This window comes from Heterocephalus glaber, unplaced genomic scaffold (assembly GCF_053883595.1).
Source record: "Heterocephalus glaber isolate CG9 unplaced genomic scaffold, H.glaber_assembly_v1.0 deba00001689, whole genome shotgun sequence".
Lineage (NCBI taxonomy): Eukaryota > Metazoa > Chordata > Mammalia > Rodentia > Bathyergidae > Heterocephalus > Heterocephalus glaber.
Genome location: NW_028258414.1, coordinates 1,746,862 through 1,772,829, shown reverse-complemented (window position 1 = coordinate 1,772,829; position 25,968 = coordinate 1,746,862). Strand labels below are relative to the sequence as shown.

At 42.8% G+C, this 25,968-nt stretch overlaps 1 protein-coding gene across 2 annotated transcripts in view; it reads right to left on the bottom strand.

The window, feature by feature from the left end:
• Positions 1-23,446, bottom strand: part of Aqp9 (aquaporin 9) — a 40,447-nt gene extending 17,001 nt beyond the window's left edge. The window contains exon 1 of one of the 2 annotated variants that reach the window (XM_004855736.4): positions 23,125-23,446. In XM_004855736.4, coding sequence (XP_004855793.1) covers positions 23,125-23,235 — 111 coding nt within the window. In that variant the 5' untranslated portion in view covers positions 23,236-23,446. The remainder of the gene's footprint in view (positions 1-23,124) is intronic. The other variant, XM_021237163.2, reaches the window with a different exon arrangement.
• Positions 23,447-25,968: the final 2,522 nt, after the last annotated feature.

The window sequence follows — 25,968 nt, the reverse complement described above, 5'->3', positions numbered from 1 at the left end:
TTCATGGTGACCTGCTCCTTCTTTTGATACTTGTGGAGCAGAAATGACACCAACTTACATAACTTGGCACTTAGGAGCACATCTTTCAGGGTGTGAGAGAAGTGTGCGTCCTTTGAGGAGCTTGAACCCTCACAGGATTTACTCCTTTGACTGGAAGCCATGAGGACAGCAAGAACTTCTTGAGGATCAGAAGCCTTCAAATCTCCAGTGCTGGAAAATAGAGTGCTGAGCAATAGCAATTCAGCTGCTCTAAGAATTCAAACCCAGATTTTGACAAATCACAACTGAGAATTCTCCACTGCACCGTGCAAGGCTAGCAACAGAGTCAGGAATGAGTTATTTTCAGAGTCTCAACCTGGAATGTGGCCTTCTCTCTCACCCTCAGCCTCTGCTCCAACTTTTAAGAACTGCCACACCTTTCCTCTTCTTAGACACAGAAAGAGCCCATGATTTTTTCTAACCTGTCTCTATTTTCCTGGTTTCCCCATCTGAAAAATTTATCAGCTATTCCTATTCTGCTCACCAAGCCTAACCTCTCTTCTCTGAAATTCGGTTGTATTCTCCATACTACATAATCAGTACTTAGTTGTTTTCCAAGTACCTGATCTGGGATTGCTTTACCAGAAAATCATCTCTAAGGTTTCTTTCCATGCCAATAACATGTTATCTGTGTTACCTGGGTCTGTCACCAACTTCCTCTGTAGGTCTCACATAGACCCACAAGGTCTCTTTCATCTCTTTAACAAGATCTAGCACTGTCCAATCTAGCTACCTTCTCCATGCTCAACACTATATAGAGCAGGGGTCTACAACCCCCAGGACCACAGACAGATACCAGTGTGTGGCCTCTTAAGAATCAGGCCACATAGCAGGTGAGTGGCAGGTGAGTAAGTGAAGCTTCATCTGTATTTACAGTCCTTCCCCTTCGCTAGCATTACTACCTGAGCTCCACCTCCTGCAAGGTCAGCAGTAGCGTTAGATTCTCATAGGAGGGCAAACTCTACTGTGAGCTTGCATGCAGATCTAGGTGTGTGCTCTCTGTAAGAATCTAGGGCCTGATGATCTGAGATGGAGCTGAGGAAGTGATGTTAATGCTGGGGTATGGCCACAGAGTCAGATTAACAGGAGCAGAGAGGCTTAACTGAACAGAAACTAAATCAATCATAAATCAATCACTTGCAGACTCATAGCAAAACCCTATCAGTAAGTGGCAAGTGACATTAAGCTGCATCTCATGGCAGGCTTGGGAGCGGCAAGTGAGTTGCTGTACTTCAATTGTACAGCCTCACCTGGTGGCAGGCTTTACATCAGAACCCGACACTGCTTTTTAGTTTGCATGTGGCCCGCCTCTTATTTCATGAACCACTTCCATCAGCACCTCTTTCCTGCACTGTCTGTTTGTCTCAGTCACAGTTTTGGTAAACCTTCAAGATGACCCTCACCAAAAGGAGTAAAAAACAAATGTTCACTGGATGCTTCTTTGAAAAGGGGGACAGATCCAACGATGAGACAGCAGAAGACTCGAACAAGGCAGCAAAAAGAAAGCTGCATCTAAAAACATTACTAAGGGTCCTATTTAAATTACAGATTCATTGCAACAGATAATTCACGTTCTTCAAACTCATTTTGTATAATATGTGGTGACCAGCAGGCTGTCCAACAAAGTCATAAAACCTTCAAAACAGCTTTGCTATTGGGATACTAAGCACTTGCATTAAGATAGACCTTCTCTTTTTTTCAAAAGAAAAAAAAAAAAGAGCACAAAGAACAAAACCAATGCATGAGGGCCACCACTTCATCAAATGTGTCTGCACCAACAGCATCATTCTTAGTGGGACCATAATGCTAATGCCAAGAAGCTCTTCACTGTTGGTGAAGAGTTGATCTTGACTGCTGCTAGGGACATTTTTAGTGAACTTTGGGGTGGGGGGTGGAGTTCAAAAGGTGGCACATGTTCCTCTCTGGTCAACACCATAACTGGAGGAATTGATGAAATAGCAGAGGTTATTGAGCCGCATTTGTTAGAGAGGATTAATCAGTCACCATGGAACTAAATCCAGGTTGAATACTCTACTAATGTTGACTACAATACTTATTCAGAAGGATGTGTATGAGGATATGTTATGTGTGCTTTTGTTGCCAGCCAACATCACCACTGCAGAACAATTCAAGTCTTTGACTACATAACAAGAAAGCTGAATTGGTTATTTCTCTCATCATATGTATGAACAAAGCAGCTGCTATGTCTAGACAGCTTTCTGGTTTCACTTCTCAGGTCAAAGAGGTCACTTCTGAATGTCATTTCTATGCACTGTGTCATCCATAGACAAATGCTGGCTAGCTGAAAAATGTCACCTGAACTTAATGTTCTGCAGGATGTGATTAAAATTATCAAGCACATTAAAGTATACACCCTCAACTCATATGTGTTTGCACATATGAGCTCTGTGAGGAGATAGAGTATACATGTCTTTTCTCATACATAGAAGTGAGATGGCTTTCTAAAACAGATCACTCCCTAGAGTGTTTTTTAGTTATCAGAGCCATCCAGAAGTTTCTTTTAGAAAAAGTCACCACTGACAGCAGATGTCAGTGGCACACAATGAGTTGCAAAACATGCTTACTCATATGACATATTCAATCTGCTGAATGGACTCTACCTACCGCTTCAGGGGAGAACAACTGTATTCAAATTGGAAGGTAAAGTGGTTGCCTTCAAAACCAAACTGAAATTATGGGGGCAAGAATTGAACCTTGGACTTTTGACATGTGTCACACATTAGCAGAGATTTTGAAAGAGACTGAGCCAGGCCTTTCTTTCTCCCAGCTGATGCTTGATCACCTTTCTCAGCATTCAAAGGAGTTCAAGCATTACTTTCCAACCACAACCAATCCCTGGATCCATGACCCATTTGTGAATAAGCAAGATGAACTGACCTTATGTATGCTAGAAGAGGATCAGCTGCTTGAGATTAAAAATAATGGTAGTTTTTAAAGTATGTCTGAGACAACTTCAAATTTCTGTACATTCTGGATTAAAGTTCGGGCAAAATATCCTGAGTTTGCCACAAAAGCACTGAAAAGCCTGCTTACATTTCCAATATTGTATATCTGTGAAGTAGCATTTTCTGCAGCAAGAGCAATGAAAATGAGATTGTGGAATAGACCAGACATAAGCCACACACTTGAGTGTCACTGTCTCCCCTTACCTCCAGATGGGACCTTCTAGTTACAGGAAAGCAACTCAGGGCAACCACTGATTCTGTATTGCAATAAATGTAATGTGCTTGAATCATCCCCCAAACACCCTCCCCCAAACTTGTCTGTGGAAGAACTGTCTTCCATGAAACCAGTCCCTGGTGTCAAAATGCTGGGAACCATTGATGTAGAGAATGGAAAGCATAACAAAGTCATGAATCTAGTCTTCATTGTGTCCTCAAAGCTTCTCATTCATCTTTTACTCATATTCTCCAAATAACGTCACCAAACCTTCTCTCACCCAATCCAACCAACTGCCTCAATATGAATATTGCAACCTTAATACAAATAATACAATCATAAATATAAATAATACAAATAATGCCACTCAGTGCCTGTTAGAGGACTTAGGGGTCAATGTTGATTTTGACTATTATGTAAACACTGTGTTCCAGTTGGCCAGCAGGGCATACCTCACTACCCCAAAACTTAACGGCTCAAAATATTAATACTCATTTTGGTTATGAATCTTCAGTTTGGGCAGGGGTGTGCAGAACATCTCCTCTACTCCACATGTATTCAGATGTGGTGGTTTCCCCTTGAGAACCCTGGTTTCTGAAGGCTCATTCACTCATGCATCTGGTGACTGGCAATGGTTGCTGGCTGATACTTTAGCTGGAGCACTGTTCAGGTTCAGAGCACCTACAAAGGGGGCTTTGTCATGTGGCCTTGCTTCTTCACAATGGGGTTGCTGCTTTCCAAAGGTGAGTATCATGCAGGCTCCAGAGTCTGTTTCTCAATCACTGTGCCATGTTCCTTTTCAACTCTAGCATTATGTTGGCCCTGGACTCAAGAGCACACAGAGGAAATGTGAGAGGCATTCTAACTACAGCCTCCTAATAGGCATTCACCTGGCCTGGGTGAGAATCGCCTGAAAGATTAGGGGAAAGGTTAGGCAGGTTGCTCACTCTCTCTATATTTTCACTGTCCCAGTGATGAGGATTCCTTTCTTTTATGAAGTTAAAAGCTTCTTTCCTATAACTGTCATCCATTAGCTCCAAGCCTATTCTTGCGACTACGGAGAAAAAGCCTCTTCCAAGTACCAGACACTCCCGTAAGTGGAGGGTGCACGATATCTTCCCTGACTTCTCACTCCTCCTGCATACTTGTCTTTTCATCTCTGATGAAGACATCCAGTGAGTCTCCCCGAGGTAAGCTCTGCATTGTCAGGAGTGGGCAGCATCCTCCCATATGCATATGTCGAACATGATGTAGTGATGAACTCCACACCTGACTCATGGCTTCTATTGCCACCTGGTGGGGCATTCAGCCACGGGATATAATTTAATTGCTCACATACTTATGTCTGGTTTTTGTAATTTTTATAAGAAAATATGCAAGATGATGTTTTACATTTCTTCATTTCTATACCATATAGTTTCTAGTATGTTGGAGGTAATTAAACAATCAGATCCTAGATGGGAGAAAATACACCTATGACCAGTATTATAAATAGTTGCTGTTTCTTTCCTAGCTATGGAATCAAATTTTTGGAGGAGAGTCATTTCGCAGTTGGAGGGATTTTAGTGCTTTGGGTAGGAAAGCAACAACAGAAGAGGGAAAGTAAATGCTGCCTTTATTATCAGGTTCTATGCATAGCAGAAGCAAGAGAAAGAATTTCAGTGGAAAAGCAAGACAGATATCTGAGAATCAGAACAGGTGTGTGATTAATTGGTGCGCAGGGTAGCTCTGTGCCATTCCTAATCACCCAGGCCCAACATTCTGGGATCACCTGCTCCTTTCCCTTTCTCTCTCTCGGTTGCTCATAGCCAGTGATTCACAGCTTTTGCTGAGCCTTGCTCTGCAGCATTCAGCCAGTGTGCCCACTAGGTAACAAGGCACGGGTAGATGCAAGGCACCTCTCCCTGGCTCAGGGAGGGCCACAGCAAACCCTCACACCATGTGCAGGGCTCTCCATTGCCTGGTCTCCTGGATCCACACCTCTGCTCAACACAAATCTTCAGCATCAGCCAGGCTGCATGCAAGTCACTTCAAGTCCTTTCAGCAGACAGCTGTCATTCCCACCTCTACACATTCACTCATGCTGTGCCTTCCAGAAGGAATGGCCTTTCCTGGTACCCCTCCAAACTTAACCTTTTCTTCATTCTGAGCTAAAATCCTTCATGGTGTGCTTCCTGGCAAATTGAGCCTTAATTGGCCTTTTCAACCACATCCATACATTTTCACTTGATTATTTGCCAACTTTCTTGTGGCACCCTATCAAGATTATAATATCTTCCAGGGCAGCACATTTTTCTTTATATTCTATGCTCAAATAATAGTTGATGAAAGACTAAAATATTTGACCAAGCAGGAGAACAAGATGGTTTCCTCACTATCAAGAGAAAGCAGAAAAAGAGACGTTTGTTTGGGAGTAAGATGTGAAAAAAATGAGGTATGATTCCTAAAAATATCACTCAGGAGTGTGGAGAAGTTCTCAGGAGTCAGGACCACCATGACATAGTGTGAAACCTAGTAGGGTGATGTGATTACCATGAACTGAGTTGCCGGAGCTGGGAAAAGGGAAGAATCAGCCCACAGATTTTAGTGTATCTGACCTTTCTCAAATCTCTTGAATATTTATTACTTCTTTGAATGTGTAAGACAAGATGTTCCTAACAGAACGCACAGTGCACAACAGACAACAAATATTTGTTCAAAGAGTATGTAAAAACTAAACCTTTTCAGAAAACCAGAAGTTAATGAACTATAGGAATTCCTTTGCAAAGTGTTCGCAATTGGGCTCAGGCTGGGGTTAGGAGCCACCAGAGAACCTTGCAATTATGGCCAGAAGTTTGTGATTGCTTGTGAGCACAAAACATTGTCCAAAGATGGGAAATTAATGTGCTCTGTATCTGCCTTTTGTGAAATGTTTCTGTCTAGGGCCCTGTGGAGAAGGAATATGAATACTAACATGGAGTTGGTGCACTGTTCGTGCCAGATCCATGCTAAGCACACGGCAGTGCTTCATCATTGTCCCGTTATTCACTGACAGTTGTTCTGGGAAGACACTTGGCATCATTAGCTCCAGGTTAGGTGTGAGAAAGTTGAGGATGAGAAAGGAGAAGCAACTCGCCCAATTTTGTATCAATGTAAGGGGACAGTACCAAGATTTGGTCACAAGCCCATCTTAGCCAAAGAACTGAGCTCTGGGCCCTGAGAGAGTGGACAGAGCAGGAGGTCATCAGAAACAACCAGTGCTCCCAAGAACTAATGGAAATATTTAGGGAGGACACAGTTTTCCACAGGGTGTGGGATGGGGCACCAGGCTTTCCATTTGCAGGTAGAAAACCAAGGGCTATCTCTGAAGGCTGAGTACTTGGAGACACCAGGTAGCAGCCATCTGCAATCTATCTGTCTGATATAAATGGCACCACTGCAAACCACATATATCGTGTGAAGAGAAGTGCCAGAGGCTGAAGCTGATCTGGAAGGCTCTTTGTAGCGCCTTTTAGGGTGACAACAACCGTAGTCCCCTTGCTTCAGAAAATACCCAACACTTGGGCTGTTCTACTAAATCTTCCCAGTGACCTGGAGAGAAATTCCCTTCTAGCTCCTGTGTTCCTTCTTTTCTCAGTGGCCAACAAGCTGTGTTGGTGATTATGTCCAGAGCTTTCAATTTATGCAAAATCTTGCTTCTTTCAAAATTTCTACTCGCTTAATTTCTAGCTCCCTTTGCATGCACAAAGTCTCATGACATGACAAAGGGCTACTAGTGGGAAACTAAGACTGAAAGGCAGAGTTGAACTCTTTCCTCTTCACTTGCTCTTTCTTGCTTTCTCTTCTCTTTACAGTGTCTCCTGGTTCACTGGTCATCAGCTCTGCCCAGGGCTAACCAAAGTTGCCAAATACTGCAAGTGAGTGGCCCAAGTAGGGCTCTGAGATAATGCTGGTATGAGCCTTTCCCACACTGACAAAACTTCAGCCACATAGATTGCTGTGGCCCTGGACTGTATTTAAGGGATTTAGGAAGGATCCACATCTATTCCCAATGCCAAGATCCAAAGAGTCAAACAATTTCCCCAACTCTTCCAACAGTTCTAGTAATTTGTACTCAACCATAGCCAACAAAGTAATTCAGGCTGCCATTCTAAAATGCCCCTAACTTCCAAATCTCACCCTGTCAGTATTTATGTATTATGTTTTTTCTGAAAAGATTTTTCCAGGAAGCAACTATCCTCCTTTTACCCAGTGTTGCCCCAACTGGACATGTTTGCTATACCCTAAGTGGGCAACAACAATGGGACCCAAGAGCATGAGCTGTGTATGACTATTTCACCTTCTACACTGCCACTGGTATTCTTGGAAATAGGAAAGGAATCCATTATAAATTAAAAACACCCCCAAGTAGGTACAAACCCACTTATTTATTGCAAAGTGCAAGCACTGCAATTAAACTTCAATACTGAGGTTTTAGTATAGAAAAGAAACACATTAACAGTGTTTGTCTTAAAAGAAAAACAACAACAATGCCATAGGTTTGTCACCAGTGTCCTACATCCATCCAGCCCCACTGGTTTATATCTGCCTATTCAGTTTCTGTGACTACCTCCCTTCAAGCACAGAACAAAAATAGGAGCAGCAACAACAACAACTGATTTATTGAGTGCTCTTTGTGAGCTAAGCTTCCCACACACCAGCCCCGAAGTCCTCATGATGACCCATGTGTCAGGTCCTCTCACTGTCTCTGTTTTACAAATAAGGAAACCAAAGCATAGAGTGGTTAAAACACTTCTCACATTCACACAGGTAGTAAGTGGTGACTGCATGTCACTCTGGCCACAGAAGCATTTACAGCATGTGCACCGAGGGCCAGGTGGACTTGCTTACATTATTTCTGTAATTCCCCCCCAGGACACCACGCCTGTTTATAAAAACTGAAAGATGAGCGACTTCACCAAAGCCATGCCACTACGAACCAGGACCTGGAGCCAGATTCTCTGCTTCTGTACCCTGTGCAGCTCCAGTGACAGCACTGCTGCCTCCGTGGGCCCTCTTGTTCCTTTTATGAGGACAGAGTGTGTGTATAGATGCACGCAGCTTTCCAGACTGTTAGTTTTCCAACTAGAGAAGAAAACCCTCTCAGTTATAAGAAAAACAGTCACAAGGAACCAAGCCTAAAAACCTGGACATTCTGGTTAAAAGTAAGCAATGGGTGGCTTGCAGCCCAAGAGAATATCTGGATGAGATCAACACTCTTCAAGAGCCAGCTGTACTGGAAAGAGATGGTTCCAGGGCAGACTCATACAAAGAGAGGGATCTGTGATTTGGGCACCAGGTGGGTGGGCAAGGGGCCAGCTTCGGGGCTCTCCAAGTAGAAAAACAAACTGTGGTTCTCAGGCTCAGGCCTCAGAAATGAAAGGTGATCAAACAACACTACCTCTGCCAGGCTGGAGGGAACAATGATCTTTCTTTGGACCTTCACCCGGCATCCACATCCCTCAACTCATCCCAAATGCTGACGTGGGTAGGAACTTGATCATGACCCCAGGGCCCAGAATAAGGGATGAATTATGCATTTATTCCTTAGGGGGTGTGTGTTTGTGCATCCGAATGACTGTGTCTGAGTGTGCTGTGGATGGCTCTCCTGCTACCTGGTCAAGGACCAGTTCACCTTCAGCCCCTCTCACCCGGAAAGGACCTCGAAGATGGATGAGCTCTGAGTTCTGGGGACTGATACACTTGCTGGCTTTATTCCAGGGCTTGTCGTTCTCAAAATATGTTCCCGAAATCACTTGTTGCATGATGTGTTCCCCCAAAATGGAAGGAAGGGGTTGTGGTCGAGCAGATCTGGTTTTTCTAGTATTTAAATATTCTAGTATTTCTGTCTTAGAGAGTCACAGTGAGCATTGAAGACTCTAGTCATTCCCCCTTAATTCCGTTGAACCCAGAGTTTTCCCTCACCTAATTATCATTTGTTTCTTACGGAACCGGAACTAGAGTTCTTCAGAACACTTTTGGGCAACTCCCTGAAACACTTGGAAGAGACATATTTCACTGGGTAAACTTTCATGGGGAGCAGAAGGGTAAAGAAAACACACATGAAATGAAAGACGTTTCAGCTTATAAAAGGGTGCACAATAAAATATAAGAAGTTAGTCTTCTTTCCATCCCAGATATCAAATTTTATTCCTCACAGGTAACTAATATCAATACTCAATACTTTCTGGTATGTTCTGTCAAAAATGTGTATGCATGCATGCGTGGCTGCATGTGTTTATGCAAGGGGGAATATTTTCACTTGAGTAGCTTAGGGAGTCTCTCCATAGCAGATGTGTCCATTATTTTTAATGGCTGTGGGGAGTCCATTCCATGGACAGACCCTATGTTCTTAAGCAATCTCCTGTTGATAAATACAAGAGTATTTTGGGAGGTTTTGTTGTGAGAAAGCCTGGACTTACAGACTGCATCTCAGGTTGTGAGCTGGTTCCACACTGAGAGGGACCAAGTTCTCAGGTCCTTTATGTCTTAATTGGTCATGCCAGGACTGTGCCTCTTTGAAAGTGGCCAGAATAGCAAGATAAAGAAGGGGAAGAGCACACTTTCCTGACATCTTTGCTCTTAAAGCATTTGCTTTGCTTAGCAGGTTCAGTGAACTCAGCAATCCTACCCTAGACGTGGAAGGAGGGGTCCAGCTCCCTTCCAAGTAGCCTTCAGTGCTAGCCTGGTTTAGCAGGTTGCATGGCTCTCCTGGCGGCTGCGGGACTTTTATGTGGCTTTTCCTCCTCACAGCCTTTCACTTCGTCACATCTTCATCACAGGGCTGATGAACAAAGAGCAGCCAACTTCTGCTCTTGTGGCTGTGTTCTCCTTTCTTGTCAAGTAATGACATGGTGCAATGAGCTGCCACTAAAGAAACACCAGCCAAACCCACTTCTGGAAAGCAAAAGGAAAATAGTTCCCCTTTGAAAGCGAATGAAAACAGTGAGTTTTGGGGGCCAAAATGAAAACTCAAGAATCAAAAGCAGAGTCCTGTTTGGCAGAATCGAGTTTGGCTCAGGGAGTCTGCAGCCCTTAGATCAGTGACTCTCTGCAGGCTTTTCTCCCCACATCCTTGGGAACCGTGAAATTTCCAGGCAAGTCTGGCCCTGCATGTCCACGGCTGATGGGGGAAGCCCCTGGGAATCCCTTTGTCAGCTGCTGCTGCTTGAGAAGGAGACTTGGGAAGACTTGAGAAGGAGCAGCCCCTGGTGGAGGAGGCATCGGTCTTTCCTCATGTGTGGTCACACATGACGACTTTGCAAGAAAGGGAACAGAGAGCTGCTCCTTGGGGAGAGTTCTTTGGCAGGCACCAGCATCCCTCCCTCCTCTATTTTCAGTTTTCTACTTTGCAACAGTCTTTCCTAGGTGGTTATAGATCTGGAATTCCCAGCAGAAGCGCACACAAACTTTCCCTGGAAGAAAGATGCCCCATTTCCCATGTGGGATTCCCACAGAGAAATCAAACCTCCCTGAAGAATTGACAGCACAGATTTATAAAACACTAAAGGAAAACATCCTTTTTACTCCTTCATGAATGAGAGTTGGCAAACACAATAAGCAGAATGATTGCTTTCCCCAATGCTTGAGATGACAGAAGAGTTATACTATAAATAAATTAGGCTTTGGTGAGTTAAAGAGATGAAAGAAAAATAATCACATAAGAGGAGAAAAGCAATTAAGAAAAAACTGAACAAAACTTATAGAAATAAAACATTGGAAAACTGAAGACTTAAAGTTGTGAAACATAAGATTAGGTACATTAGATACGATTGAACAGGAAATTGCTATGGAAGGTAGATTTTAGATTATGACCACACAAAATTCAGCATGGGTTAAGGGAATAGATAGAAATATGAAAGAATTGTTGAGAGACACAGAGAAAAAGTGAGAAGCTCAAGGCTGAATGCAAACACAACAGGAGTCCTCATCCATGCCTGGACCTATGGTGGCACCCTGGTCAGGACTTTGCTGCCTCATCTTGGGTTGGTTTACTGGCTTTTACTTTGGAGCATTCTGGGTAAAGCTCTTAATGGGACACATGCACCTGGCATGGTCTGCATTATGACAGAAAGATCTTAACCAATGGAGTGGAGCCTACATGGTCTGAGTGCAGAATGCAGAGTTTTGTCAATCCTGGAAAGTCTTTTCTTTTTTGTAAGATATATGAATGAAGTGTTGGTGTCTTCACCCCAAGAGGTGGCACCTAAGGGTTCTGAGGAAATGTATAGACCCTTATGTACAGAACTATGTATAAACAACCTTTGTACATACATATAGGATAGATTTTTTTGAACTTATACAGCTGTACATAAAAGTAGCTGGTATTAGTTAAGCCTGTGTCAACAATTTGGATTTTTTTCACTTGTACATTTGGGACTTTTTCTTTTGGTTGATTCAAGTTGCAAATGCTAAAAAAACCCACAAAAACAAAAAACAGAACATAACAGGAATCCTAAAGCCTGAGGTAAAGACAAGGTGGCAACCGTGAGAATTTTCCAGAATTGGCAAAAACTGGAACTCTTTAAATTGAAGATGAACCCTGAATTCTGAGCACTAGAAATAAGTTCTTCTTAGTCATAATATAGTGAAATTTTAGGATAAAAAAGAAAGGGAAAATGTTATGAGTAAATGGAGATTTTTAAGGACTAAATTGAAGCCGACAATAAGACGTGTCAGGCAAAAAGAGGGACCGGCAGCCAGAAACAACCATTAACCTAAAGCTTATTAGCTCATTTATCACCTGGCTTTGCTCGTAAAGAGAGCACATATTTAGTCAAAGACGGAGATGGTTTGCCCCTTCACACCTTTCCTAGAAATTTTCTAAAGAAAGTACTGTACCAAGAAGATCACACCTAAGACTCAGTAAAAGATACATGCAGAAACGAGCAGCAAACAAACCAGTAACTGATAATAACTTTAAATAAGTACTCACTATTGAAATTCAGGAATGATAATAAAGAATTTTAAATACCAGACAACGGCATGTATGATGGAAGGAATGATTGGAGTTAGGATTTTGAAATGTTTTGTTGTTTAGAAAAGAAGAGAGGTTGATTTACTGTAACTTTGATTCAAGAATACATTCCAAGATACACAGAAGAGAAAAGGGAGGAATTCAGAAAACTGTTCAATGCAATAGGAAGATATCAGAAGAATCAAAGCAGAAATAATCAGCTTGGAAAACAAACTTCTTTTTTTTTTTTTGGTACGGGGGATCGAACTCAGGTCCTTGCTCTTGCGCAGCAGGTGGCGAAACCACTGAGCTAAATCCCCAGCCTCAAAACAAACTTCTTTTTAAAAATTAATTTTTAATTAAAAAGATGTCATCGGGTACAGGATAGATTTTAAAAGCTATAGCAAATACTATGAAAAACATTTCTAAGTTATTTCTTTCAAAATATTGGTTTTTGGATGTGAGGGCGATCTGGCCACGACATCTGTCTCCCCTTTGATCTCCAGGGTTGATTTGGCTGAGCTGGCTGGGTAGGCGGGTGTCCTCTTCCTCCCTCACCGCTCCATGTGCGTCCCTCCCGAAGCTGCCCGCTGGGTCGGTCAAAGAGGACGACCACCCCCGATAGAGGAGGACCGTATCCTCGGTCAGCGGTATAGGAGTAGCTGCGCTCCCCTGCTAGAACCTCGAAACAAGCTCTCAAAGTGTTAGTTTTGAAAATACTAACAAATTGGAAAGACTGCAATTGAAATTATAACGAAATAATTTTTTTAGATAAATATGTACATTTCTACAATGGAATCAAGAATAGAAAATCTAAATTCAACTTAGAATTTTTCAATGAACTTGCTTCAGTCTATCCTTTCTCTTTTTTTAGTGCACATAACAAGTGATCTTTAAATAACAGATAATCCTTACTTCATACCAAGTGTTCTAGAAAATAGGAAAAGACTGAAAGAATTCTAATCCATTTCATGGAGCTAATATAACCTTAGTCATAAAACTACACGAGGACACTGTAATAAAAAGAAATTATATATATAGAAAAAGAAATTATAGTCCAAACCCTTGAGAGAACCTTGCGAACCAACTACTGCATGAGGGTAAAGATTAATCCCAGGAATAAAAAGGTGATTTAATGCTAAGAATAATTATCAACGAAGTCTAATGCATCAACAGATAAAAGAGAAACTCACATGCTTATATAAATTGATGTAGAAAAGTTTTTTTTAATAATTCCTAATGAAAGTTTCTGTAAATGAAGGATAGACAGGAATTCTTTAACTTAAATCAAGAGTAATTACCAACAACCTACAAGAGCTATCAGACTTAATGGCAAAACACTAGAAGAAGGTTCTTTAAAGTTGAGAATAAAATAACATAATTATGACTTCTTTCTATTGTAGAAGAAGTTTTAACTACAAAAGTAAGACAGTAAGAAGAAATTAAATATTTAAATAATAGAAAGAAAGCAAGCAATTGTCTTCATTATTTTCAGAAAAAGAAATGTTAGTAATTGTGCAAATAGAACATTTTTTAATGAGAAAAACATTCCTTATCTGCTGCCTAATATTAACCAGTAGTGGTACATGGCTTTTAGTGGTTTGAAATAGGACTGGTAAAATTGAGGAACTAAATTTTTAATGTACCTAAGTTTAATTTTAACTTAAGTAGCCACAAATGGCTAATGACTATCATATTTGGTAGCCCTTCTTGTACTAAATTGCAACATATTCTATAATGAACTTAATAAGAAAATTACAAAGTTTGTTGAATACATGATCAATGAACATAATCAATATTGTCCCTAAACCTTGATAAAAACCAATATAATTTTTAAAAGGTACCACTTGTGTGGAGTAAAGAAACCCTTTGCATAGGGTTGGTGGGAGTGGAAGTTAGTACAGTCATTAGGGGAAACAGTAAGGGGGTTTCCTTAAAAATTAAAAATAGAACTACTATATGACCTAGTAATTCCATTACTGTGCACATATCCAAAAGAAATGAAATGAGTGATGTCAGAGAGCTACCTGCACTTCCATGTTTATAACAGGGCTAATCACAGTAGGCAAGGTAGCCAAAGCTGCCTTACCTGCCTTACAGAGCAGCCACTGAGTATGAGAAAGTGATGGCGGGTAAAGCACGGATAGGCTGATTGGGGCTGGGATTTTTGATCTCTGGTTTTCAGGGCTGATTATTTTTCTGCTAGATGTTATTTTTTGAAAAAGAGGTTCTAGGAGAAATCTTAAAAAGTTGAACTCACAGAGGCAGAGAGTAAAATGGTGGTTACCAGGGACTGGGAGGACTGGAGGGGACACTGAAAATTGTGGGAATATATTGACCAATTTTATTTAGAGAGAGGGAATTCAAGAGATTTAATGTACTACACTTAATAATGTATTGTATACTTGGAAATCACTAAAAGACTAGATTTTAGGTGTTCTCTCTCTCTCTCTCACACACACACACACACAAAACTATCTAAGGCAATGAACATGTTAATTATCTCATGTAGCCATTCTGTAACATACACAAATTTCAAAACATCTTATTGTACACCAGAAATATAAATAATTTTTGCCAATTTCAGTAATTATTTTAAAACTTTATGAGGTACCCTTTATAGGAGTAATAAAATTAAGGTACCTAGAGAAATATCTAAATTTAAGAAATACAAAATAAATTATAAAACTTTAGTAAGAAGTGTGAAAAGGAGAGCTATGAAGGAAGAGCTACTTCCTGTCCAGCAACCTGAGAGGGCAGTGTAGTTAAGAGCGTGTGAAAGTGAAGCTGAAGCTGTAGTAGAGATTCTAGGAAGGTGAAAATGCTAGGAACGTGGCTCATCTGCTGAGGAAGGCCACAGGCAATGAGCAAAGCCACCCCAAGTGACAGGCCAAGAGGGTTGTAACTGGCAGTGCAGGCAGGAGCCTGGCTGCTCAAGTCCTTTGCAGCTCACATTTTTGCCCTGAATGCTGGACCCAGAACTACAGGATGTAATGTTCTCCCTGTTGAGATTTGGTCTTTTTGTCTCATTGTTTTCTATCCCCTTATTCCTCTCTTTTGGAATGGGAATGTTTACCTGATGCCCTTGTATGTTGGCGGGGTAACGTTTGGATTTTTACAGGGGCTTCACAGATCAGAGGTAACTTAAATCTTGGAGGAAACTTTGAACTTGAACTTTTCAGCAATGCTGGAATGGCTAGGGTTTTGGCAACTCTTAAAGATGGACTAAATGCATTTTCTATAAAGAGATGTCGATAACCATTTTGAGAGCCAGGGGTAGAATGTTATGGTTTAGATCCCGAATGTCCCCCAAAGTCTTCATGCATTCATAGGCAGGGCTTTGGAAGCTGAATCATAGGGGCAATTTGGGAGACTTGCTGTTAGGAGAGTTGGAGTCTGGAGTCCGGTAGGAAGAGGCGGCTCACCAGGGGTGTGACTTGTATCTGCCTTTCCCACTCCTCCCTTCTCTCTGCTTTCTGATTACCATGATGTGAGCAGCCTTCCTCCACCTAAGCCCTTCCACCATGCCATTTTTATGTTTAAGCCCACCAAACATGGACTGAAACTTCTGAAGAGTGAGCCAAAAATAAACCTTTCCTCAAACTGTGGGTGCTGGGTATTGTGCCCCAGTGACAAGAAAGTGACTAAGACACAGGGGTGGGTGAGTGCGTGCAAAATGAAAAACCATGTGTTGTTCTTGGAGAACAAATGGGAAAAGCACTCTGGAGAGTGACTTTAAAATCCATGTGAGGTTGATGATGCACACACCAAGGACCACCAGACCTGCTTCCAGATCTATGCTCCAGGGAAACTCTAGAGTACACAGGAAGGGAGATTTGTACAGATGTTTGATGCAACTGCATCAGCACTTGTGAAGGAAGTGGTCTGGAGACAAATCAGCTTGCACAATGGTGCAGTGAATTACACCTGTGCATCCCAAAATGGGTCCATCTTAAGAAGCATCTCTGAGTGGTAGAAGATATACAGATTATTAAGCCCTGGGTGTAAATCTTAAGTTCCAATGAAATAATATATATTGCTACAAGAGACAGTAGTAAAAACCCAGAAGCAGACATGAGAATGTTAACCCTGGCATAATGAAGAGAAACCAGGGAGCGAAGATTCTAGCCCCAGCTCTTCGTCACTCTTGTGGGCAAATCAGATAACCACACTGAGCCCTAATTTCCTCATCTGTAAAATGGGAACAATTTGTTTACCTCAGGTGATTTTTTTAAGGATTAAACACATCTGGAGTGCCGCACTTGCTCGGTGAGTGTTGGCCCCTCACCTTCCCTGGTTCTTCTTGCCATGCTTGGAGGGAGAGGGCCTGCTAGTTTGCTGTCTGTGGCCCCCTGCTCAGCTCTCCTTACACCCACTGAGACCACTGGGGCAAAGGCCCAGTGGGACCTCAGTGTTTAGCGCTGGTTCATTCTACTGAGAAACTTGGATGTTCTTACAAGTGCAGAATGCCCACATGCACAACTACAGATCCATGAAAGACTGGGCATTGAACAATAATCAAAAATAAAAAAATAGGAAGCAGGTAGGATTGATGATAACAGAGGCCACTCTATTCTGAAGCCCCCAACTGAGGGCCGGAGAATATTGGATCCCTCCAAGGGACCATTTGTGTTAGTCAGCAGTGAGTCACTATAACAAAATACCCAGGATAAACAACTTATAAAGAGGAAAGTTTGGCCTATGATTTCTGAAGTTTCATTTCATGGTTGTTTGGCTCCCTTACTTCATAGCTGCTAAGAAAAAGAGAGAGGCAGAGAGAGAGAGAGAGAGAGAGAGAGAGAGAGAGAGAGAAGGCCAGGGTCCAAATATCTTCTTTAATGATGCCCCCAATGTCCTAACTTCCTTACTCTAGGTCCTACCTCTTAAGGGTTCCACCATCTCTCAACAATGTCCTGGGCAAGGGACCAAGCCTTTAACACATGGGCTTTGGGGGGATTTAAGATCCAAACTGCAGCACCTTGTGTCCAGAATCACCAGGACACTGCTGACAGTACAGACATCTGACTTAACATCTGTAGGCCAAGTAACAGCTCCAGCTACATGGGACTCTCAACACTGTTCATCCTAAGCCTGGAGTGGGGGAGGGCTGTGCAAAGCAATGAGCTGGGAGAACCAAACAAGGAGGAAGCAGAAAGGGCAGTAGTAGTAGTGCAGCATTACAGAATCTCTTGAGGTCCTTCTCCTTGTAGGTCCTTTGCTCTGGGCCATAAAAGTGATTTCTAAGAGAATCTAGAAAACAAAAGTGCTCAAGGGAAAGCAGAGCAATGCGTCATCTACATGCTCATTCAAGCCATGAAGTGATGACCGGCATCTCTCAACTCAGGTGTTACAAGAGGTTGGGATGACCCAGAACTCCGCTACGAGATCTATCAAACATCCCTGCCACAATTGTGTCTGTTCCACACAGTCACCTTTGGATACCTCTAATGTCCAAGGCATTTTCTGCTATAAAATAAGATTTAGTCAAATCTCCTGGGCTTTCACATGAGAAGAGTTAATTCTCACCAAATGAAGGTGCATTAGGGATGACCAGAGTCAAGTTAGCAAGCCCAGCTCCTGCACTCAAGGGCTGGGTGATCCTGTTATACCTGTAACACCTGGGCAAGAGCAGTTGGAAGGGTATGAGCGAAAAGGAGGTCTAGATGAGCACACTCTGTGCTCCTTAGAAGAGCGTGGAAGACACTCAAGGGCCCAAGGCAAGGCAGCTGGGCTCTGTGCTGAGTCACTGTAGTTGCATCAGCCCAGGGCTCAGCTCCTCCGCTAACGAAAGGAGTCAATGAAATCTCCCCACTTGGATCTCAGGACTGTCCTACCAGGATGTGGGGTTCTAAGTCACATAGACCAAAACTGCCCAAATTAGACCCTGGAAAGTGGATATCTCCTTTAATCTGGCTTATTTTAAGAACTTCCCAATGTTATTCTAAATACGAACCATTCTTTCTTTTCAAAAGCATCCTAATATGGGATGGACCTATTCTAAAATCTGAACTCACTTTGTAGTAGTAATTCTAGCCCTAGAGCTTTTATGGCTCTTGTATCTGAGAAACACTTCAAAATAGAAGCTCTGTGACCAAAGAAAGGAGAGACCTTGATCATGAGGACCTGAAGGCTCGCAGGAGCAGGAAGCTGGTGATGCGCCATATCTGGAATTTCTTGTACCACAGACTGTCTGTGCTTTTCCTTCTTCCCTTTGCACTGCCTGCCTCCCTGCCCACTCTATGTTCTGGGCTTAGAGAGAGTTCCCTTCTATTTCCCATCAGGATTCAGATCAAGGCTATTACTTTCAGCAGAGGGGGTTGTATTTTTTCACTGTTGCAGATGTCATAAGGTAGATTTCTAAAGTGGAGGCTTGACAGACTAAGAAAAGAATTTAGGACAGTGATGGCTAACCTTTTAGAGCTTTCAATGATACAAACAGCCCACTATGGCACGTTTGCCATAGCTCCGCCACCACTGACTTAGGGTCTTCCCCACTACATGAGATGTTTCCTACTCATAAGCCCAGCCCCAGAGGGATGCTGTTCCATCTCAAGAGGAAATATGGAAGCCTGTTGAGGTTCACTGCAGTGACTTTCACAAGATAAATCTGTATCAGGGTCCTGAAAAGATTGGAGAGAGAGGAGGTTACATAGAATACGAAGAGTGAACATAGCCCCTATAAGAAATCTCTTGAAATGACTAGTGATTATGGGAACCTGGGTCCAGGGGAGAGATTTTTAACTCTGCACATTTATGGGTCCCCGTTTGCATAGGTACCAAGCTGGGGAAAGTTACCTCAAGGTGCCCAAGAGAAGACAAAGCAGCTATTTTCAAATACTAGGACCCTGAAGTGGAGGAGGGAAAGGCACCAGGAAGGGGAAAGGGAGGTAGCATTTAAGGAACATTTCCTATGCCAGCAACTTTACATGTAATATGTATTTGATTTCACAAAATGACAGTGATGTGCTACCTCCATTTGAGGAAACGGAGATGTAAAGAGACTCAATTGATAGTTCAGATAACATACAGCCATGGAACATAGCAAGAGGCGGACAGTCAGCCTCATGGAGGTCTCAGGGCTGAGGCGGTCTCTGCAGTTTGATGCCAGGGCTGTGGCCCAGGTGCAGGGGCCCCGACAGTCTCCCCTTCCCTCTTGACTGCACACCTGTCCACCCACAGGGAGGCACCAGGATGACTGCACACATCTACGGAAACAGAGAAGTGAGGGAGTCCGATTTGTCATGAACCTTCTCCAGGGATCCCAGCGGAATGGGAATGGGGCGGAGAATACGGGCTCTAGAATTAGACAGAAATCCAGGTTGATGCCTTCTAGGTTTCTTTATCTCTTTGAGCCCTCACTTTTCCCAATTATTTATGGGTGACAATAAAGCAGCTAAGTACTCATTATTACTAATTAATATAATACAATCATTGATGGGTAATAACAACGAGCATACTGTTGTAAGGGCTGAGTCTAATACGTATAAGGTACTTAACACCCTCCCTATCTCTGCAGCTTAATGCATCCTGACCTTCCCTCTGAGGGAGGGAACATGTATTGCAGGGCTTCTCCCTGACACCAGGACAGGTGAAAGGCCTGTCTATCCCAACATCTAAAAAGCCAATTGGAGCTACAACTTAATTGCTGTTGGTTTTCCTTGTGGTTTGCAAAGAACTCTTCCTGGGCCTTTTCTTCCCTAATTCACCACAGACAGGTCTTATCAGCCATTTACATCATGGTGTGAAAGAGTCTGAGATGTTCCTTCCATGAGCAGATTTTGAGAAGGGGAGAAAAGTGACTTCAGACTCCCAGGTTGGGGTAGAAAAGAATCTCAAAAATTTGAAGGACTAATGCATCTTGCATATCTTTGGCCATCTTTTCAATGTTTCTTTTCCCCAGGTGTGGTGGATATGCAAGGCTTTTGAGTGACAAAAGCAATACAAAATGCACATTTTCTGATAAGTCAGAAGCAATACATTTGGATAACCTTTGAGCAAAACCATGCAGAGTGGCTGAAAAAGTATTGTGCATGTACAGATTCTTTGTTTACATTTCCCCACAGGCCCCAGTAAAAGTGAAGATTGTAATCACAATGATAAATTTCATCAGAGTCGATCTTAGAAAATAACTGCATAAATACACAATGTAAATAGGAATTAATCCACTTGCCACGTACTTTGGCCAGAAGATACAAAGTTCAATTTTTCAACATACAGTATTAAGCTTTGAATCTTTAGAACCCACCTTGAACACCGGTTGTGTATAGGAAAACGAACTTTACTCTCACTCTCACATTAGAAGTATCAACATGAAGTCTTCTGTGACCCCAGATGTGGGGTTTCTCTTACCAGCAAACACATTATCCACTCTGCAGTGCACACCAGCTAGATGTCCCACCAGATCAAGTACATCAGGACAACTTCTACCTGGAGACAGTGTCAGATCCCCTAGGTTGAGGGCTCTGTCCTAAGACTGTCCTCCAACTTCAGATCCAACTGTCAGCCACAGGCTGTCTTACCTGTACTGACACACCAGCTATGATTCGGGGTTCCCACAGCCTCCTCTTGTGTTGGATGAACTTGCTTGTGTGGCTCACAGAACTCAAAAAATACTTCCTTAGATTTATAGCCTTTTTAATGAAGGATATAGATGAAGGATGTACAGGTAGGTGTGTGTGTGTGTATGTGTGTGTGTGTGTTTTAGGAGTGGGAGGGCTCCATGTCCTGTAGGCATACCGCCTGCCTTCCAGGACCCTGCACACATGCAGCTGTCCTTTGGGTTTAGACACAGACTTCATTGCATAGACAGGATTGAAGCCTGTACGACTAAGTTTTATCTAATACCTAAAGACTGAGGGGTGGCTGAAGGTACAGCTTAGTTGTAGAGGATGCTCATAGCACACCCAGTGTCCTGTGTCCCATCCCCAGCACCAAAAACAAATAAACTGACTGGGTGGGGAAACCCAGCAAGGCTGGTCTGTTCAGATTCTTCCCAGCCCCCCTGGGTGGCAGTACGTCCTCCAGGGGATGGGAAAAAACATCTTCTGAAAAGGGGTCTAATGACCTACTCACTTTCAGAGTTTCAGGAGGGAGAGTTAGAAGGAGAAGAGAGAAAATAAAAACCCTTGGTGTCTCTGATTCTAGCTCACTGCTCACTGTACAATCACTCTCAGCAAGACATACTCTGGCAAGGTAGGTTAAAGAATTCCTATAAGGCCAGTTTGAAGACAGAAAGGTGCAGAATGATAAGAGTTCCTATGAGCTGCCTTGAAGGGAATTCTACTTCCTATGGCCTGTCTTGGGGATGAAGTCACAAGACAGGAACCATGGGCCAAAACCAAAAAATGTGTATCATCAAATCATACTGGGAAAGACATGCTACTGGTTGCTTGAGTGGAATATTTGAAAGCCACATTTGCCTTATCAATTTAAAAAGAAGGGGATTATGAAATATTCTTATTAAGAAACAGGAGGGTTTTAACTTTGCCAGTTGCGAAAATAAAAGGATGTTCAGTTCACTTCCTCCTCTTTGTTTTCTGCCGAAATGTGATTGAATTTGCTTCATTTTTCTGTACCACAAGTCACAGAGCTGAGATCAGTCTGTGGTGACAACTCTCTTTTTGGAGGCCAGATTGTCAAATATCATAATACAAGAGCCTTGTCGAGAGAAATTTTCCAGTAAGCAGTGAACTGGAATCAGAGGAATCACCCTTTTGTATTTCCTCTTGTCTCTCTAACTCCCCATCCCTAAAGTCCAAGACTGAGTATGGTCAGTGTAGCCAGCACTTTGCCAGGGGAAAGGGAGGAATGTTAGAAATTGTCTAAAACTCTCCCCCAGTACTTGAGTGGCAGGAGCAGGAAGAGTCCGAGATCAGAAAAGGTATGACTCTCCTCTTGTTACTTTAGTTCAGTTTTTTGAGTTCAGATTCATTTCTCAATCTTGGCTTAACTGATGCATTCTAAGCTTATTCTTCTACTTTATTATATATTTACTCAAAGCAAAGAATTTTAATGTGTGAAACATGGGCAATTGTCTCAAATCTTATGAAAAATGAAATTACTCATACCTGGAGTAGGGAATCTTTGAGTGTTTTTTTTTAAGTTAATATCAATAGTTTCCAAGTGACAATAGTTTTCTATTCACAAATAGTCTGAGTGCAGCTAAAACTTCAGGATCCAGAGAAGGCTCCGACATTGCAGTGGATGAGAACCCAGAACCCAAACCAATGAAGCAAACTTTCCAGCCTGTTGTTCATGGCTGAGCAAATCTCTGGACAAACCCTCAGGATATTCTTAGAATGAGCCCCTCACTTTTATCTACAGGTTCTTGTAACTGTCTATTTAAGGATCTCTACAGATTTGCATAAGTTAAAGGGGAAAAATGATACAAAACCAAAGCCAGAGTAGTGTGGATCCGCAATTTGTACGTGGCTCAGTTTCCAATTGATTTAAAAGTCAAGCGATCTGACAAAACAATCTTTACCAAGCACTTCTCATGGTGGACTGCTTTTGCAGTCCATATTTATTGATTGTCAATATTTTTTCTAGACGACTGAGCCACCTCAATGTTTATGGGAAGCAAGCAGGGTACAAATGAATTATTCAATGAGAAAAAATTTTCAGCAACTAACTTTTCCATCCCCAAACCTTTGAGATTCCGAGGAAGTCAATTCCTGAAATGAAAAAAGCACTTCACTCCTCCTCTTCCATTTCCAACTGTCCTGGATAAAAGCAGCGAGGAAATAGAAAAACCTAGTACTATGTATGGCCACTAAATAGCCAAGCAGCCTGGTAGTAACTTGTTGCTTCCAGGAAGAGATGAATCTGACAACTAATTCAAAGAAAACAAACCACAACAGCACTGCTCACCATCAGCTTGGCAGTGAGGAGGCATAACTGGGTCAGAACTTAGAAAAGCAGGAAATACTTACGATCATTATAAGTGTGCCCAGGAACTCAGACACCGTCTCTCTGGCTAAGCTGCTCTTCAAGGCCAGCCTGTGCTTGAAGCTCTTGCGTGTTTCTCCCTTCTCAGCCTGCATCTTGGGTCTCCTCCGATAATATCCCACCAGCCGCTCACCTCGGGCATACGAAAACGGAAGCCAGTAGGCAGCTCGGCGGGGATTCCTGGAGATGCCTGGCGAGACTTCTCTGAGTGTACAAACGCTGTCCAATTAAAAGCCGTGACTTAATATTCTTCTAGTGAAACCTCTGTTCCCTGTTCACTGCAATTTACTTGGATTAGTGAGTTCTAACCTGCAATCCTCAAAATGGTCCTTTTCATGCCCGATAGATTAATCATTACCTTTATTCTCCAGGTATTTTTTCTTTCTTGGTTTTCATTTTTTCTCTTCAGCAAATGAAAAAAGGCATGTGTTGGTTGTGTTGCCAAACCACAGTGACGGCGGGCCCTGGTCCAGGAGAGATTTACATGTTACACAATTGCAGGCTTCTTTTTTTTTTTACTATTCAGAAGTGGGTGGTTGGGGTGTAATTTGGAATTGGCAAATCAGGTATAGGTACGTCTAGTGTAAACACTCTTTCCTAAAGGAGGCTTTCATCCAAACTAGAGGAAAAAAAGAGAAAAACTAGGTTCCCTTTCTTTTTGTTTGCATTTTTGAGAGAGGGTTTCCTTATGTAGCCTGGGCTGGCTTTGAATTTGTGGTGATTCTCCTGCCTCAGCCTCCCGATTGCTGGGATTACAGGCGTGCACCAGGGAGGTTCACTTTCTTATCAGATTAATCCCTCACTTTTTCTTTCAGTATTATTTCAGTGATTTAATGACACCACTCCCAGGTTGATAAGAAATGTAGTGGCCATCCTGGAGATGGAGAAATCGACACCTAGAGACACCACTACAAGCTCCCCACCCCATGTATGTGGGACAGGATGGGGACACCACCACTGCAATTGAAGCTGAATCCTATCAGCTGAGGGGGAACAGATGGCTTAGGCCCCAAGAATCAGAAGAAGGGCAAGCAACTTCTTGAGATTCCTCTGAAGAAGCATTCCAAGATATTCCCCTTACTTTACCATGAAATTGTTAAGCAAAACACAGAGAAAATAAACAGAGATTCTATACTGCATGCAGCTCCCTGCGCCAGCAGAACAATCTGAGTGTATATCATCTCAGTCAAACAAGAAAGGAGAGAACCTGCCTAACCCAGCTCCTGGGTTCTACCATTTAAGTCCCATGAATGAACATCCTTGCAGGTAGTGAGCTGTGTGTGCGACTAGTTTCTCACCCTGCCAAGTATTCAAACTTTGTTTTCCAAAGCTAGTTTGTCTGGAGAAAGAGAAGCCAGCAGTAGTTTCTGAATACCAAGGCAGCCCCACAGAAATGCCACCCACATCATGTGCTCCTCCCTTCCCATCTCCCAGTCTCCCATCCCTGCCCCAGAAGAGCCAGCTCTATTGCCTGCCCTCCTCTTCTGGTCCAGGAAGCTCTCAGTCCATACCAGCTGTGCAGGTAACAGGCAGGAGAGGGGGGAAGACTTGAGGAACACAGCTGGGGGGAGCCCTCAGGCAGAGTAAAGCACCTGATCTATACGTGAAATTTAAAATTTAGACCTAAAAGTGTTAACTTTGCAGCACCAGGATAGAATTCAGCATTGGGCCTTTCACTCCTGTTAAAGTATCACAGTTACCATTGTCCCAGAGCTACTTATGTATGACCACGTCCTGGTGGATAGACCTGAGAAACAGGACCTTATTACTGTGACTTCAACTAGGAATACACAAGGGTGTTCTCTGCTCTCTTCAGTCACTCATCTGACAAGTATTTATGGCATAATCACTGGGTACAAAGCACCCAGTACTGAGGAAAAGCACACAGGATTCTTGTCCTTCATAAGCCGGAAGCAAATGAGGGAGACAAACATAAGGAAAATCATCACACAGGCACTATACACAATCACAACTGAAATGTATGCTGCACACATACACAGATGGAGGCCAAATTTCTATGAGCAAACATTCCAAAGGAATCTCACTTTGCTGGAATCTCACCTGATGGTGTCACCACAGAAATCAGGTCTGAGCTGAGATCAGAAAGATGCAAAGGGGTTAATCACCTGAAATGGGGAAGGAAGTACATGTACCAAGACTTTGAGGGTGGTGGGGTGGGGACTGCACAGTATACAGCAAAAATGAAGGCTCTACTGATATGCAGTTGGCCCCCAGGGAAGTGGAGGGCAGAGGTGTGCAGAATGAGCCCAGGGCTGTGGGCGGTGGTCAGAGCACACTGGGCCTTGTAAATTGTGAGTAGAGCTAAAAGCATAATGAGTCCTGGCATGGATTAAGGAGGAGCATGACATCATTGGGCCTTTGAGTTTGGAAAAGATCATTTTAGCTGGGGGGGGGGGATGTTAAAGGGACCCTGAGGGTTCATGAATTTTTTATGTCCTCAGATTGGAAGGACTTGGTGAATTGGACATGAACAATGAGGACAAAGGACTCTCCGGGGCTAGTTGGCAGATCCCTGGCTTGCTGGGGAGGGTGGCACTGAGCCCTGGGAGAGAGCATCAAGCTGGCAATGGAGGTTCATTCATTCTATGTGAAAAGTTGAGCCTCAGTGCTTCTGAGAGATGCAAAGCAGGAAGCACTGTGGGTCCAGATGCAGTGGGAATGCCTGTGAGCCTACAGAGGGGAGAACTGAAGCCAGGTACTGCACAGATAAAGCTCCATAGGGAGGTTTGAAGAAAGCAGAGACTGAGCTTCACACTAGGGTGGGGGAGGATGAAATCTATTATTTCTTTTATTCTACCTTCAGGTGA